Below are 18189 nucleotides of genomic sequence, written 5' to 3'. Positions count from 1 at the left end.
TTCAGTTATGTAAGAGAATAATAAAGCAGATGCATTAAGAGGAAAATATGAGTGAGAACTTGTTTCTTCATATATTCAAATGCTTTCTGTTAAAAAGTTGAAGTATTGATGGAGGAACAGATGAAAAGATTGCATTTCAGCTTTTGAATGTTACAGAAGGGAGTAAGTTTAGATATTTTTTGCTTCTGTGACGAAGGAAACGTACACTAATGACAGACGAGCCTTACCAGGAAATCCATCGTCAGCTTCTGCTTCCACAGGGCCACATATACTGGTGCTATCTAGACCGATGTGTATGGACTGAAGCTGTGAGCGAAGCTGCTCAATGTCACTGTCCTTGCTGTCCAGAGCCATCTGCAGTTCTATTCGAACCTGGCTCTCTTCTGCAATTTGCTAAGAAAGGATATTTAAGGAGCACAATCAAACCTCAACTTACTCTTAAATGTTTTACTACATTACAAAATCTTGCTTGCAACATTTTCTTGGTAGACATGTTCTCAGACTATTCTCCCAATTTCCACCACTTGAAAGAGGAGAGAGACCCCAGAACCCTGTGAAAATAAACAGCAGGGTTGGCTTGCACAAGCCCAGGGAATGAGAACAGTGGGGACAGAAGATCGGGATCGCAGAAATTGTATCAGGAGTACAGGGTAGACTAGACTTTTTGAATTATTAAATTTCTGAAACATTCTTTTGGAGTAATTTCTTTTTCACTAGGCTATGCAGTAATTTTGTTACCACCATACAGTTACTTGCTGCTTTGCATACAGGTACTTACTGCTTGCATTTCATTGATCTCTCTCTGATACTTGATCATCATCTGAGTTAACTTTTCACGTTCAGACTTTAGCTCCATATGAAGTTTCCTGTTTTCTTTTTCTTTTCTTCGGACATCTGTATCAGCCCCTCGCTGGACAAACTGCTTCCTATTCATTACTTCTGCCAGCTTGTTGACAGCCTGGGAGGAGGAAAGGGGTTGGAAAAGAAAACTACATTAGGAATGCAGAATCAGAGTTCATATCCTCAATCCAGAGTAGAAGCCCAGCAGAGGAGCGGGAGAAGTCCATCTGCTTCCCACCCAATACTGCCTAGGGTGTGAGACCAGGTGGGTCTTGGGGGCTCCTTCTGCTGCTGCCTGCCTACTCCTGCTTCCCCTGTGGGGCTGCTGACTGGAGGTAACATCTGTGGGGAGTGAGTGCAGGACTAGGACCAGCCCCTGAGTGACTCAGCTGTTCCTTGGGTCATCTGCTCAATCTTGGCTTTATAGGAGGCTGTTTGTGGCGGTGGGCCCGCCACCGGCGGGGTAGCCACTTCGGGGGAGAACGAAAGCAAGGGCTAGAGGGCTTCTGTTTAATTAGTCTTAGCTGTCTGGGAATTGGGTTGAAGTTGCTGCAATGTGTTTGGATTCATCTGGAGATGGGGAAACAGGGGGCACCTTCGTTGACTATGGGGCAGCTATTCCGGTGGTGGTGGGTAATAAAAGAAGAAATGTTGGCAGGTCAGTAGGTTGCTCCAGGGGAAGGGTAGTCAGAAATGTATTAGCTGTCTCTCCTTCCGGCTGTCCTGCCAGCTCTTTGACCTCGGGGAGCATTGCCAACAACCCACATAGGCTTACCTTGTTCCTCTGCAATGCCAGGTCTGTCCAAAATAAACCTGAGCTCATCCATAATTTGATTATGAATGAGGGGGCCGACCTGGTAAGTATTACCGAGACTTGGTTGGGGGAGGCTAGTGGTCCAGTCTGGTCCCAGCTTCTCCCTCCAGGATATTCTGTAGAGGAGCAGGTGAGGGGACGTGGGCGGGAAGGTGGAGTGCCTGTGGTCTATAAGGATAACATCTCCCTCACCAGGGTCCCTGTTAGGGTATCGGACCAAATTGAATGTGTGTACTTAAGTCTGGGGACCAGGGATAGATTGGGACTTCTGTTGGTGTACTGATCACCCTGCTGCCCAACGGAATCCCTTACTGAGCTCATGGACTTGGTCGCAGAACTTGCGTTGGAGTCTCACAGACTTTTGGTGCTGGGGGACTTCAGTGTTTTGGGACCAGTGTTTTGGCTGGAGGACTTCAGTGTTTTGGGACCAATCTGTCAGGGGCAGCTCAGTTGTTCACAGCGGCCATGACAACTATGGGCCTATCCCAAGTGGTCTCTGGACCGATGCATATTGCAGGTCACAAACTTGATTTGGTCTTCTACTCTGATCAGAGTGGTGTTCTGTGGGTGGGGACTCCTTTGATCTCTCCGTTGTCATGGACGGATCACCATCTGGTTAAGGTGGGACTTACAACCACTTCCCACCTCTGCAGGGGCGAGGGGCCCATTAGAATAGTCCACCCGAAGAGGTTATTGTGGAGGGATTCAATGTTGGCTTTGCTGGTGATCCTGTTGATGCCCTGGTTGAGAACTGGAACAACTCGCTTATCAGGGCAGTAGACATGATTGCCCCCAAGCGTCCCCTCTGACCCACTTCAAAATTGGCCCCTTGGTATACGGAAGATCTGCGGGGGCTGAAGCAGCAAGGTAGGCGACTGGAGCGCAAGTGGAGAAAGACTCGACTCGAATCTGACAGACTACGACATAGAGCACATTTAAAGATCTATGCTCAAGCAATGTGTACTGCAAAGAAGTGTTTCCTTTCTGCCCGTATTGCCTCTGCAAGTTCACACCCAGCGGAGTTGTTCAGGGTTGTGAGGGGACTGGTATCCGCCCCCCATCCCTTGAACCAGAATTTGGAGTCATCTGTTACCCGCTGTGAAGTGTTTATAGAGTTTTTCGCAGATAAAATCTCTCAGATTCAGGCCGATCTAGATGGAGACTCCACAGTTGCTGAACGGGAGGTGTCCAGCAACTCCTCTTATGCAATTCAACTGGATCGGTTTCAGTTTGTGACTCCTGAGGATGTGGACAAGCTGCTTGAGTAGGTGAGGCCTATGGACAAGCTGCTTGGGGAGGTGGGGCCTACCACTTATTTTCTTGACCCTTGTCCAACATGGCTTGTTTTATCTAGCAGGGAGGATGTTGTAGACAGCCTGGAAGAAATCAAAAATGCTTCTCTGAGGGAGGGCAGGATGCCTCCTTGTCTTAAGGAGGCAATCATTAGACCTCTTCTAAAGAAGCCTGCATTAGATCCCTCAGAGTTGAGCAATTATAGGCCAGTTTCCAATCTCCCATGGTTGGGCAAGGTAATTGAGAGGGTGGTGGCCTCTCAGCTCCAGGCGGTCTTGGAGGAAACTGATTATCTAGATGCATTTCAAACTGGTTTTCAGGCGGGCTACGGGGTGTAGACTGCCTTGGTTGGCCTGATGGATGATCTCCAATTGGGAATTGACAGAGGAAGTGTGACTCTGTTGGTCCTTTTGGATCTCTCGGCGGCTTTCGATACTATCAACCATAGTATCCTTCTGGAACATCTGAGAGTGTTGGGGGTGGGAGGCACTGTTTTACAGTGGTTCCATTCCCACATCTCGGACAGATTCCAGATGGTGTCAATTGGAGACTGTTGCTCTTCAAAATCTGAGCTTAAGTATGGCATCCCTCAAGGCTCCAATGCTTTTTAACATCTACATGAAACCGCTGGGATTTGGAGCTGGGTGTTACCAGTACGCTGATGACACCCAGATCTACTTCTCCATGCCAACTTCTTCAGGAGCTGGCATATCCTCTCTAAATGCCTGCCTGGAAGCAGTAATGGGCTGGATGAGGGAGAATAAACTGAAGTTGAATCCAGATAAGACGGAGGTACTTATTGTGTGAGGTCAGAATGCCAGAGATTATTTTGATCTACCTGTTCTAGATGGGGTCACACTTCCCCAAAAGGAACAGGTTCGCAGTCTGGGAGTACTTCTGGATTCACACCTCTCCCTGGTTTCTCAGGTTGAGGCGGTGGCCAGGGGTGCTTTCTATCAGCTCCGGCTGATACGCCAGCTGTGCCCGTTTCTTGAGATCAATGACCTCAAAACTGTGGTAGATCTGTTGGTAACCTCCAGACTGGACTTTTGTAATGCACTCTACGTGGGGCTGCCTTTGTATGTAGTCCGGAAACTTCAGTTGGTTCAGAATGCGGCAGCCAGGTTGGTCTCTGGGTCATCTCGGAGAGACCATGTTACTCCTTTACTGATGGAATTACACTGGCTGCCAATAGGTTTCCGGACGAAATACAAAGTGCTAGTTATAACTTACAAAGCCCTAAACAGCTTAGGCCCTGGGTATCTAAGAGAGTGTCTTCTTCATTACAAGCCCCACCGCCCACTGAGGAGGTCCGTCTTCAGTTACCGCCAACTCGTTTGGTGGCTACACAGAGACAGGCCTTCTCGGTCACTGCCCCGAGATTGTGGAATGCGCTCCCTGCTGAGATACGATCCTCCCCATCCCTGGCAATTTTCAAATAACACCTGAAAATCCATCTCTTCACCCAAGTTTACTCAGCATCCTAAATGTTGGGGTTTTTAAAATATGGTGGTTTTTTAAAATTTAAAACCTGATTTCAGAGGTTTTAATTACTGTAATGGTTTAATTGTTGTTTTAAAATGTTTTGGGTTTTAATTACTGTAATGGTTTAATTGTTGTTTTAAGATGTTTTTAAATTGTTAGTTGTTATATTGTGCTTAGCTCTTTACTGTTTTAGTGGTTTGTTTTAACTGTAAATGGCCCTGAGCCATTTTGGAAGGGTGGTATATAAATCAAATAAATAAAATATTTTCTTCCAGTGTTCTTACCTGATCAAAATTAAATACATTCTAGTTTAAGCTTGGCATTGGTCATTACCAATACGCTTTCAAGAAGACTTTTAAAAGGCATGTGAATCCATTTGTTTTACATGCCTAAGTTCTGACTGGAGAAGCCACAGTTTAGTTTGTCCAATGAGACTTTCACCAGTTTCAGCAAGGGGGGTCAAGAAACAAGACAGATTAAAATAAAGCAAGCTTTATATGTAAAACTATCTGGTAAAGAACAGTTAAAGGTTTATCATAAAGGCAAGCATGGCTCTCTATTGTTCAGCTATAATCTATATAATTATTTCTCGAAGACATGCTGGAAAAAATTTGTGGTGGGTATCTCACCAGAGTTTGTGAGCAGGACAGAAAATGGCAGAAATCTCCCGAGAGTTCGCGAGCAGGACAGAAAATCACAATGGCGGCCAGTGGAGCTGGAGGTGGCTGACGGGCAAAGCCACACCAGTAGGCAGAGGCAGCCGGCCGGCCAGTGAGAGGATATGGCAGTAGGAGGAGGCCAGCAGGCAGGAGGAGGCAGCCGGCGGCGAGCCTGCTGACTGGAGGAGGCAGGCGAGCAGGAGAAAATGACTGGACCCAACTAGGGGCGCAGATGCTCTGCCCTCCGGCCCACTAGTTTAACTATATTATGTGCAATGACCACAATATGCCAATTGAATTTTGGCATAGATTTATTCATTCAACCAACCAGCTAATATTTAATATATCTAAATGACACTGGCTGACATCCTAAGGAAGCACCAGTGCAGCAAGAGGATCAAAGCAACAGCACTTCCCCAGTGCACCACTGCAATTAAACTGGAAGGGATGATTTTTTAAAATGACCTTCCCTTCCCAAGGGAGCTTTCTGTGCCACCCGAAACTATTTCCCTGAGGACTGTGCAACTTGTAGGGACATGTTTTCAGGTGGCACTGAGGGTTTTCTGGCGAAGTGGAGGTTGTCAAAAAGATCACCACTTCCATGGTGCACTGGTGCAATTAGCCTCAAAGTGCTGCTGTTCTGATCCTGTCGCTGCATTGGTGCTTCTTAGTCACAATGTCAACCACTGTTCTGCTCATTACAAGGCTTGTGCTTGTGCTTAAACAAGTAACTAGCTAGCTCAGAACAGCTACCTAGCTTTCAGTGCTGCTCTTCTGCTCACTTGGTGTATTATATTCTGATCAAGTTGTTCATTGTCTAGAGGAGCCTGTGGCACATTTTCAAAGAAACAATGGCAGTCTTACTACAGTCATTAAAACAACTGTAAAGATGCTTTGTAGGACACTATTCAAGTTGCATAGTATTTATATTTAAGTCTGAAGCTGTGGACATTTACAGGGCTTCTTTTGTTGCATTACCAGCCTAAAACATTTTTGAAAATACTTGCTACTGCATACTGAAGTAATAATTATTCTGTTTCACCACATTTCTCTTTTATGTTTTACCTGAGTTTTCATGGTCCGCTCATAGGCCAATTGTTTCTCAAATTGTGTCTTGAGAACGTCTATGCCAGCTTCTTCTTCATTAATGCTGACAAGTTCTGCAACAACAAAATGAAGGTTTGTTTTAAGAAATAAACTTTAATTGATGAAATAAATGCACTATAATTTTATAAAAGGCGGGGGGGGGCACTCACGATCTTGGATTTCCTTCAGTTTATTGTTCAGTTCCTCTTTTTCATTGGCCAGGTTTGCAACATCACTTGTTAGAGTACGATTTGCTTCCTCTAGCTATAGATATTAAAGGAGGAACATGTTACTCACAGGCTATAAAAGGAAAAAAAAAACCCGCTAGAAATGTGAATTAGTAGAGGGGAGTTGAGGGGACTGTCCAGGGATGGGGGGAAAGGGAATGCATAATGGAATGAACGGTGAGTTAAAACTACAGAAACAGTGGTGGCAAACTATATAAATATTAGTGACAGTCATGAATTAGGATTCAAAATCAAGCAACTAGATATGTAGACTGTGCAACTGGAGCGTGCATATTTGTATTTTTAAACATAAGACCAGCCTGATTCTCAATCCAGATCAGGACCATGCGGTGGGGTGGGGTGGGGGCATTAACCCTTTCCCTGCCACAGCCTGGATCTGGATTGGGGTCCCCATGACTGCTATTTACAATTTTAAAACAGAAATGCTGGTTACAGTTACACAATCTACATATTGTTCAGTTTGGCCAGGATAGGAGAGTTACAGACTGGGTTAGAGGTGAATGTCATTCGGAGCAGATGGTAAATAGTGGTCAGCATGCATGAGCAAGAAAAAATATGCTGTGCACACAAACTGAATTCCTATACACTCTGGCTACAAATCTGTTTCAGATACACAAGCATTGGAATAACACTGGAACCCATGTTTTTGAAACTAGCTGCATGGTTTTCAATTGCACTTCATGCTATTATATATTATAGGAGCAACCAACACTCCTTAGATACATCCATGACTGCAACATAGTAAAATTATGCTATGTTTTCATCGGGTACATGACCGAACAGACCTACTTTGGAAGGCTCCAAAGTTAGCTGTATTTTTTCAGCCAGGGCAAAAAACATCTTTTTCGGAGGACCTAACATTTCTCTTTTTCAATATAGAACACACATCGCCTAACAGATATCCAATTGCTTATCAATGCTCTACTCAGCAACTCAATACTGTTTCAGGCTCTAATGACAAAATCATAATACTAAAGGTGTGAGCAGCCTGGCTGTCACTCACACAACTGTAGCCAATCAGGCTACTTCAGACTCGTTATCCGTGGTGGCTCACCACAAAGGACTCCTTGTACTTGATAAAGAAATTCTGACACACAAACCTACAAATAAAGTTTGATGTCAATTACTTACAGAAGCAATTGTTGCATCTTTTTCACCAAGTTCCTGTTTGTGCCTAGCCATCATTTCCTTAATTTCCAACTCCTTCATTATCTTTTCTTTTTCTAAATCCGAGTACTGTTCTTCAGCAATGGAGCGAGCCAACTGTTCTGAATCTGCTTTGGTTAAGGTAATCTCAAGTTGTGCTGCCAAAGAATCCCTGCAAGATGACAAACAAACATTTATTTATTGTTCCATTTCTACACCCCTTTTCATTAAAATAACCCCAAAGCGGTTTACACTGTAACTAAAACAATGCACAATTAAAATACAAATTAAAAGTACAAATAGTAAATATAAAAATAATACATTTCTATTTTAAAAGTTTAAAAACCTATAATAGCATTGTGACTGAAGAAGTTATTCCTGTAGTTTCTAAATGTTCAATACAGGTATTTTGTTATGAATAGACAAGAATAAAAACTGCAAGTTCTCACCTCTCATCTTGCAACTCTTGCATCTTTTGTTGCATTTCCTTGCAAAGTTTGGTTTTTTCTTCACATTCTTCTTTAAGTTCCCGCACTTGTGTTTTGTACAATGTCTGAAATTTTTTATTTAAAAATGTGCATATTTTAGCATTGGTGAAGTGAACAGGGGAAGGGCACATTAGAAAGGCTGTTTATCTGCATTAACTTTCATTCAAGATGCACAATCTTTACATTGGGCAGGGTGTCTAATTTTCCCCTTTCTTGTTATTCTAGGCCATTAATGAAAAAAAAAATTAAACATTAGAAAAAGACGTAGACTTTCCACAGCTCCTAGCCAACATGACATAAGAAAGAAACCTTCCCACTGTATGATCACATACAGAACAACTGCTGGCATGGAAGCTATGAAAAAACTTATTGAGCAAGTGTTCTACATTTGAACCTCCAAACAGTATGGCTACTAAACTCTTTCACATTATTCCCACATTACTCCTAGACAGACATGCAAAATGTTCCATCTTTGCCTTATCTTATCACTCAGAAAAACAGGTTGTTCACCTGTAACTTCTGATCTGGAAGCGATCCATTGCAGTCATAAGAGTGGGTTCTGCGCCTGCCCGGGACCATTCGGGCAGAATTGACTAGCTCCTCAAAGTGTTTAGTCCCGCCCACTGCACGTGGTGCACTGCCTCAGTCTGGGTGGGCTAGCGTTTTCTCTTCAGTTCCTGAAGGACTGACATTTGGATTCTACCATCATATGGAATTAGATCACAGTTCAACAAGGTATGTAGCACTCCATGTTCTATGAACATGAGTATTGTCATTTCGCATACTGTAGCGGGGTTCTGTTTTCTTGTGTTAGAGGATCTTCACGATAAGGCAGATGTCTGTGGCAACCCTTCGACAGTCTGAATATGCCTGTTGAAACTATAGCTTTTAGGGCCACCATGGAGAAGGAATATACAACTTGCTGATCCCTGCAGGATTTTTGCCAGTACTCTGTTCAACAGAGGTAAGGAGAAAAGATGGATAGCAACTTTTGACCCCAGTTGAATCGGATGGCATCCCCACTGGAGTTGTGGCCAATTCCGGCCCTTGACCAATACTGGGAGCACTTCTTGTTCACTGATGTCATGAACAAGTTGACGTCTGGAGTCCCCCAAGTCCTGAACAATGGCTGGAGGTATTGCTGATTAATCTCCCATTTGTGTTGCTGCAGATAAAGCTGTGACCTGCTGAGACAATCCACTAAGGTGTTTGCCACTCCTTTTATGTGGATCGTGATCTAAGTAATCTGCCGTGCTATGGCTCAATCTCAAATTTGTAGACTCATCATTCATCCCTCCCTGGCGGTTTAGGTAAGTGATCACTGTGGTATTGTCCAAGCTGCCTTGGACCACTTTGCCTGTCAAAGACAGTTGGAAAGATTTGAGTGCCTGGAAGACTGCCAGGAGTTCTAAAAATTGATGTGCATGTGGTGCTGATTTGGGGACCACAGGCCCTGTGTGCAAAGATCCCCACAATGGGCTCCCCAGCCTCTCAGGGAAGCATCCATCGTGACGCAAGCAGATAGCTGAGGAACCCTGAACAAGACTCCCAACAGCAAGTTGATTTCCTTCGTCCACCATTGGAGTGTGACTAAGATTGGGCAAGCAATTGTCAACAGCACCTGAGAGCTGTCCACATTTGGTCAGAATACTGACAGAAACCAAAGTTGAAGCCTTCTGAGTTGTAGTTTGGCGTAGTACATGGTGGAGTTGCACGATGCCATGAGGCCCAGCAATTTCTATATCTCATATGCCTTCTGTCTTGGTTGTGCTATGAAGGCAGTTATCAGGGTCTTGATGCGCAAGAAGTGCTCCTCGGGCAAAATAAGTCCGTTCTGCCTCCACATTGAGGATGGCCCCTATGTAGTCTATGTGCTCCACTGGCTGGAGCTTGGACTTTGACCAGTTGACCTGGATACCTGAGTCTTCAAGGAGCCAGTCATCGAGAAAGAGGAAGACTATCAAACCCTGCACCCGGAGGTGCGCTATGATCATGGCCATGCACTTTGTAAATACTCGGGGCATCATCGCCCGTCCAAAGGGCAGGACATTGTACTGGCAGACGTGGCAACCCACCATGAACCTGAGGTACTGTCTGTGATCGTGTTAGATCCACAAGCATGCATCTCGGAGATCCAACTTTGCGAACCATTCCTTCCCATGGAGGAGACCTGGGCATTGAAGTGCCAATGTAAAGGCCCTCAGCCATAGGGCTCTGTTCTTTCTTGTTTGATGAGAAGTTAATCAAATTTTTACAGGTGGAAGTAACCCTCTCCCAATGCACCTCTCCCAAACCAAGTAGACACAAATCATGATTGTCCACTGAAGGGAGTTTTGCATTACAGTGAAAACAGTGCGTAAAGGTTTTCTTCTTATCCATAGTGCAATAAAGAAATAAAAAGAAAAAATACTCAAGTATTGTGAAGGAAAGTCCATTCCAAATCCAGTCCAAGGCCATGTGATCATCCATCCATTTCGACTAAGTTTTAAAATACTAAGAATAAAAATAGTCTTGTCCAGTCCAAGTTGTAAAACATCAAAAATCTATCCAACTCTTTTCTTATTTCCACAAGAAACTGTTCTGGTCCAAGAAGCTCAATGTCTGAGACGCCGAAAAAAATGGCAGTCAGAAAGGAACTGGAGAGAAATCACTAGCCCACCCAAACTGAGACAGTGTATCACGTTCAGTGGGCGGGGTTAAGCGCTTTGAGGACCCAGTCAATTATTCCTGAATGGTCCCATGCAGATGCAGAACCCACTCTTATGAGTGCAATGGATCACAATCTAGATCTCAAAGATGTAGCACTTTACTTTGACTCCAGAGAAATTAGCAAGGCTGTAAGTGGTAGAGCCACCTTGAATGGCTAGAAGTCTACTGATCCCCAAGGGAAAGATGCTATTTACAGGTGTGATATAACTACAAGACCCATGAGGTGATGAAAAATGTCTGCATTCTCTTTAAGAAATGGAATGGAGTGATAAAGGTGCTAACGCAATACATACTGAAAAATACTGTTCTGCTTCAAGTTGGTCTTGAAGTTCTTTCATCTGCCCATCAGCATCTTGACGTTCCCTGGTAGAAGCAAAATAGAGATTTGTTTTAAAAACCAATACAGTTCTTCTGACAAACACTGCTTGCCCTAGATACATTAATATATCAGATCTTCTATTTCCCAATCCTCCATCCTTTCTTGTAGCCATGGCCCTTGTTAGCTGTCCTTCATAAGCAATTTATTAGAACAATTATACCTGATACATACACACCTGCAGTGGGGAGGGTGCTACTGAAAACTGCTTTGGCATGGCAAAGGCTCCATACCAAAATGGGTTTTATCAGCAACTAAGAGGTTGACGGTACATGAAAACTGGACCTGAGCAGAACTAAAATGACAAGGGTCTGAGTTTTAATGCAAGTTCTGATGGTTCTCAAACTTTAGGGTTGACCCAGAGAACAACTAAGTTATCCACTTCAATTTGCCTCTAATTCTTTATCAGTCCTTTGTTTAATATCAAGATGGTTGTGTAATCTGATTGTTTCCCATGTGGCAGATGCTACCTTATCCAACAACAACGGAATATAAAACAGGAAAAAATAAGCACCCTTATTAGAGAATTGTCTTACTTGCGGAGTTCAGCATTTTGCTTTTCCAAACTTAGCTTGATTTCAGCAAGATGGTTATTCTCCTGTTTTAACTGTTTCTCTGACACTTTCAGTGCATTGACATGCTGTGTTTGCATCTTGAGGTCATTCTGTGTGAGGCAGCGCTTTTGTGTTTCCTGTTCTATTTTTAAGGTCAAGTTTTCAACCTGGAAAACAACCCAATCATTCCTTTTACACAAACATTTTGAAGGCATACAAATAACAAACAATGAACATCACTGGCCACTTAAAAAAAATGGTTACTCAAACATGGCCAGTAAAGGGGGGGTGGGAATCTTGGAAAATTTACAAAATATTAATAGCTGAAGAAGGAAATTATTCACCCTACAAAATTTCCAACACCTACAAGTAGAGAAGTCTATAGTTTTTCAGGATTAAGCACACCTAAATTTTTCAACACATATTCACTGCCTATAACTGTACAACGTAATTTATATTAAGAGTGACTAAGACTGCAGTTCTAAACAGACATATGTGGCAGTAGATTCCACAAGTAATTGAGACTTGCTCCCAATTGTACTCATTTGTTTACAATTTTTTTTACACCCCTTTCTTTATAAAAGCAGGCACAAGGAAGTTAACATAAAAACAGGCATAAAAACATACAATAAAAGAGAATACATATATATACAGTAAGCAGCAGCCTAAGAGTAAATAAAAGCTTCGCTAGACAGAGAACCTGTTCTTGTAGAGAACAGGCAAAAATAGAAAGATAGAAATACAATTAAGAATCTGATGTTGATCTTGTAATGAGACACCAGTAACTTTTATTTATTTAAAATATTTTTATTCTGTTACAAACACGTATGTGTTTTTAATTTTATTTTAATGTAAACCACCCTGGGCCACTTTAATAAGAGTGGTATATAAATTAAACAAACAAACTTGTGCTTCACTCACTGCTCTGTAATCTGCATTGCAAGGTGTACTCAATCAAAATGTGGCTGAAGTTGAGCTTATGGCTTTGCTTGCTGCTAAGTGTGCAGCTGGGACAGTGCTGGGAACATTACATAAGGAGTCATAACTGTATGTGAGAGAGTAACTTGTGCCAATGATGTTGCTGCAGTGCAGGCACTGTGGCTGGCAGTGGATTCTGGGTCAGTGATTCTTTTTTGGCCATTTTTGGACTGTGCTTGAAATGTGTGTTTCTGTGTTGGGAGAGATAGATTCCCTTCTACTTTGTGCTTCTGCAATGTTTTTCAAGGTAGGATTGCAAAATGCATTGCAAATTGCAATGCAAAACTTGTCCGTGAACTCTGTAAGTTCAGCTTGTTACGGCCATAAGGCACAATAGGAAAACTTGCAACACCCCACTATTCCCCGTGGTTAGCTCCTAGGATCCTATGGAGATTGGGGGGAAAGGTAAAAGGTTTGTTTAAAATCACCCACTTCCCATTTCTTTTGTGAGTTGGGTGGTAGGTAGCACCATCATGCCCTACCATATAACCCACTTTGGTGTCCCTAGGAGCTACCCATGGGCAACCGGGGGTGATTCTAGTTTCCCCATTGTTCCCTATGGAACAATCACAAGCACTCAAAACGTTTCAAGTTTGTTCCATCGAAACAGCAGGGGTCGGCCGCTGTTTCAACGAAACGTTTTTGCCATCTGTGTTTTGAGCATGAAACAGAACACAAAATCAGTTTTGTGCACAACTCTAAAAAAACAGGAACAACTGTACACCAAAGATAAGCAAAAGCCCCCGCAAACCACAGCGGACACCACAGCATCCTTCCCAAGCTGTGAACCTGTTCCTTTAAGCGGAGTGCAATCCCATCAAGGACAGGTTGGGTATACCATCCCTGAGGCAGTATTGCACACCATTTTATTGGCAGGCTAAACATGTATCCTCTATGTGGTTCTACTGTCTGTCATACTGCAGGCCACTTATTTGGTTCATATCCTGACTGCTACCTGTTGCTTGCTTGCCTTAATTGTGAAAACATCCTGCTGCTGGGCCATGTTTATCTGACAGGGTGAGTGAGAGGCATGCCTATTGGACTCTCTAAATTTCTGGCCCTTTATAAAGGTGGGCTGTGCCAGGGGGGCAGCCACCAGTGCGGCCTGCTGGTGGGCTGGCCGGCCACCTTCAGGGGTGGGACTGAGGGCTGAGGCAGACGTTACTATCTGTTTCCTAAAGGAGAAACCTCTGCTTACCACACTGCTACTGTTGTCAAACATATTGTTGGGTCTAGTGTTGGTATGTGCCTTGGATTGTCCAGAGATGGGAAAACAGGGTGACTCTGGGGCAGCTATTTCAGTGGTGGTGGGGAGCCGATGAAGGTATGGCATTGGTAGGTCAGCAGACCACTATAGGGGGAAGGGTAACTAGAAACCTAATAGCTGTTTCTCTTCTTCCAATTGGCCTGCCAACTCTTTTGAGCTTGGGGAGCAGTGCCAATCACTCACAAGAACTTCACTTTGCTACTTTATAATGCCAGGTTGGTCCAAAATAAATCCGAGATCATTCATGACCAGATTGTGGATGAAGGAGCCGACCTGATATGCATTATGGAGATTTGGTTGGGAGAGGCTTGTGGTCCGGACCACCTGTCTGGTCCCAGCTTCTCCTGGTGGAATACTCTGTGCTGGAGCAGGTGAGAGGATTTGGGTGGAGAGGAGGTGTGGCTGTGGTCTATAAGAATACCATCTTGCTTACCAGAATTCCTGTCAGGAAATTGGCTTATATTGAATGTGTGTACCTAAGTCTAGGGACCAAGGATAGACTGGGACTTTTGTTGTTACTAATCACCCCACTGACCAACAGAGTCTCTATGAGCTGACAGACCTGGTTGCAGAACTGATGCTGGAGTCACCCAGACTGTTGGGAGTGGGGAACTTCAATGTTCACTTTGGGACTGGGCTGTCTGGAGTGGCTCAAGAGTTCATAGCTGTCATGGCGACTATGGGCCTATCTCATACCGAAGCATGATGCTGGTCACACACTTGATTTGGTCTTTTGCTCTGATAAGGTCTATGGGTGGGGACTCCTGTCATTTCCCCATTGTTATGGACGAACTACCATCTGGTTAAGATAGGATTTGCAGCCATGGCCCACCTCTGCAGGGGTCAAGGACCTATTAGGTTGGTCCACCCAAGGTGGTTATTGGATCTAATAGGATTCCAAGAAGCATTGGAAGGGTTTTGAGTTGGCTGTGCCAAAGTGTCTGTCGATGCTCTGGTGCAAACACGGAACAATAAACTCACTAGAGTGGTTAACACAATTGCTCCTAAACATCCTCTCCAGCCAGCTTCAAAATTAGCCCCATGGTAGTCAGAAGAATTACAGGAGCCAAAGCGGCAAGGTAGACAGAGTGCAACTGGTGGAAGGACTTGATGCGAATCGGATAGATTACATTTGAAGATCTATGCTCTGGCAATATAGGTGGCAAAGAAGTGGTTCTTTTCTGCCCATATTGCTTCCGCAAGTTCACATCCAGTGGAGTTAGCTAGGGTTGTGAGAAGGCTATTACGTGCCCCTACCCCTTGAGCTCAAATTTGGAAACTTAAATCACCCACTGTGACGTTTTTAATGAAGTTTTGTGAATAAAATCTCCCATTTTCGGGCCGAACTGGAATCCACAATTACTGCAGAGTATACTAGGGAGAAGTCCAGGAACTCCTCTTATGGAATCAGATTGGATCACTTAGAGTCTGTGACTCTTGAAGATGTGGACAAGCTGCTTTGGACTGTACATCCTACCACCTGTTCTCTTGACTTTTGCCCCACTTGGCTCATTTCATCTGCCAAAAGTACTATCAGAGATAGTCTAGTACATATTATAAATGCTTCTCTGAGGGAGGGCAGGATGCCTCCTTGCCCAGGATGCCTCCTCTTAAGGGGGCTATTAGACCTTACTTGAAGAAACCTGCACTGGATCCATCAGTTAGCCAATTATAACCTGTCTCCAATCTTCCATGGTTGGGCAAGGTGACTGAGTGGGTGGTGACCTCTCTGCTCCAGGCAGAGAGGAAGCAGATTATCTAGACCCATTTCAAACTGGCTTTTGGGTGGGCTACAGGGTTGAGACTGCCTTGGTTGGCCTGATGGATGATCTCCAAGTGGGTATTGGCATAGGGAGTGTGGCTCTGTTGATCCTTTTGGAACTCTTGGCAGCTTTCGTTACCATCAGCCATGGAATCCTTCTGGGTCATCTGAGGGAGATCAGATTAGGTGGCAATGTTTTACAGTGGTTCCTACCTCTTTGACAGATTCCAGATGGTGGTGCTTGGAGACTGTTGCTCTGCAAAGGGGGAGTTAATGTATGGAGTACCACAAGGCTCCATACTGTCTCCAACGCTTTTTAACATCTACATGAAACCACATGAAATCATCAGAGTTTTGGTGCAGGGTGTTACCAGTATACTGATGACATCCCAATCTATTTCTTCATATTAACTTCATCAGTTAACACAGATATTAACTGCCCTAAATGCTTGCCTAGTGGCGGTAATGGATTGGATGAGGGATAACAAACTGAAGTTGAATCCAAATAAAATTATGGGGGGTCAGAACTCGAGAGATAGTTTAGATCTGCCTGTTCCGGATGCGGTTACACTCCTGCTGAAAGAACAAGTATGTAGCTTGAGAGTCCTCCTAGATCCAAAACTTTCTCTGGTCTCTCAGGTTGAGGCAACGGCCAGAGGCACTTTTTATCAACTTCAGCCAATACATCAGTTATGCCCATTTCTGGAAGTTAATGACCTTAAAACAGTGGTGCATATGCTGGTAACCTCCAGGCTTGACTACTATAACACTCTCTACATGGGGCTACCTTTGTATGCTTTGTATTGTATTGTCCAGAACCTTTGTATTGTTTGTCCAGAAACGGGTCTCTGGGATAACCCAAAGAGAATATAACACAGATCTTAAAAAGAACTACACTGACTGCTGATATGTTTCCGAGAGAAATACAAACTGATGTTATTACATATAAAGCCCCGAGTTCAGAGTATTTAAGAGAGTGCCTCCTTTGTCATGAACCCTACCGCCTATTAAGATCATCAGGGGAGGTCCTGTTACAAACGAGTTACAGCCAGCTTGTTTGGTAGCTACTTGGGCCCGGGCCTTCTCTGTGGCTGCCTTGGGGATCTAGAATACACGCCATGTTAAAATCAGTGTTTCTCCATCTCTTGCTATTTTCTAAAAGACCCTTAAGACACACATGTTTCTCAGACTTTTAATTAATTTTAGTTGATTTTATATTGTAATTGCTTAATCATGTTGTCCTGTTTTTATATTGTATTTTAAATTATACAATATATAATTTATATATATATATATATTATTATTATTATTATCATTATCATCATTATCATCATCACATGTCAGACAGTATAGAAATATGATGAATAAGTAAATATGTATATCCAATAAGAATAGGATAGTAAGACCACCTTAAGTGGTGCAGCGGGGAAATGCTTGACTAACAAGAAGGTTTCCAGTTCGAATCCCCGCTAGTACCTATATTGGGCATCAGTGATATAGGAAAATGATGTAAGGCATCATCTCATACTGCACAGGAGGTGACAATGGCAAACCCCTCCTGTATTCTACCAAAGAAAACCACAGAGCTCTGTGGGAGCCAGGAGTCAAAATCGACTCAACAGCACACTTTACCTTTAAGAACTCTTTAAGTACTTATGCCGTCCACCTTTAAATTAGGGTTAAATTGGTCTGTAATAATGTCTGCTTCGTAAGGGAAGTTCATTTTATTATACCTAATTACTCATCCAAAGTTTATACATATTACAAAAATCAATTTTAATTTCCATTTAAAATTACAAACAATTTGCATAGGGTTCCATAAGGTAAGGGTACAGATTTAGAAACACATGCTTGGTTCAAAAGTACATTGTGCACAAGTGGAAGGTACTTCTGTTCATAAATCGGGGGCGGGGGGAGAGAGAATATCAATTCCCCTTCTCCCTTTCCTCACAGCCTCTCAAGCTGCTAAAGCAGCTTTTCAGGGGCAAAGTTAGCTGGAAGCTACAGTGAATACACAAAGTGGTGTACACAGTACTTTAGATCCATGTGGCCTACTGGATTCTCACACCTTATGTTCTCAGTTTCTGGTAAAGAACCAAAGTGAAAATAAGTGAGAACACCAAGTAGAAACTTAGGTATAAGGAAATAATGAATTGTATTTTTGGTAAAGTAGCAGAAAAAGAGGCCTAAATAAATGTAAAAAAAAGCAAGCTTTAAAGTTATTGAAAGTTGCCTGTTCATACTTACGTCCTCATTCAGTTTATCTTTTTGCTTAAGCAGCTCATTTATTTTCTGCTGTGACTGTTTTAGATCACAGTCCAACATAGAACACCGTTTTTCAACTTCTAATAAGCAGTTTTCTACTTTTTGCTTTGAAACTCTCTCCTCTGAGAGCTTCTTTTCCATTTCTAAAAAGTTTTTGTAAAAAACACCACAAAATTAATAATGCAAAGTCAATGTTCATCATTTTTAAAAATCTTGGCA

General features: G+C 43.2%; 1 protein-coding gene across 5 annotated transcripts in view; it reads right to left on the bottom strand.

Annotated features, from left to right (window-relative positions):
• ROCK2 (Rho associated coiled-coil containing protein kinase 2) overlaps positions 1 to 18189 on the bottom strand; it is a 170095-nt gene that overhangs the window by 32607 nt on the left and 119299 nt on the right. For all 5 annotated transcript variants that reach the window (XM_053285616.1, XM_053285618.1, XM_053285619.1 and 2 more), the window contains exons 18-26: positions 17953 to 18113; positions 11681 to 11865; positions 11062 to 11131; positions 8021 to 8124; positions 7557 to 7743; positions 6348 to 6441; positions 6157 to 6251; positions 779 to 958; positions 228 to 393 (exon numbers count right to left, since the gene is read on the bottom strand). In XM_053285616.1, the coding sequence (XP_053141591.1) occupies positions 228 to 393; positions 779 to 958; positions 6157 to 6251; positions 6348 to 6441; positions 7557 to 7743; positions 8021 to 8124; positions 11062 to 11131; positions 11681 to 11865; positions 17953 to 18113 (1242 nt within the window). The remainder of the gene's footprint in view (positions 1 to 227; positions 394 to 778; positions 959 to 6156; positions 6252 to 6347; positions 6442 to 7556; positions 7744 to 8020; positions 8125 to 11061; positions 11132 to 11680; positions 11866 to 17952; positions 18114 to 18189) is intronic.

The sequence above is a fragment of the Hemicordylus capensis genome, chromosome 1 (assembly GCF_027244095.1).
Source record: "Hemicordylus capensis ecotype Gifberg chromosome 1, rHemCap1.1.pri, whole genome shotgun sequence".
In the NCBI taxonomy this organism is placed as follows: domain Eukaryota; kingdom Metazoa; phylum Chordata; class Lepidosauria; order Squamata; family Cordylidae; genus Hemicordylus; species Hemicordylus capensis.
The sequence above is the reverse complement of the archived record's forward strand: the minus strand, read 5'-3'. Positions and strand labels throughout refer to the sequence as shown.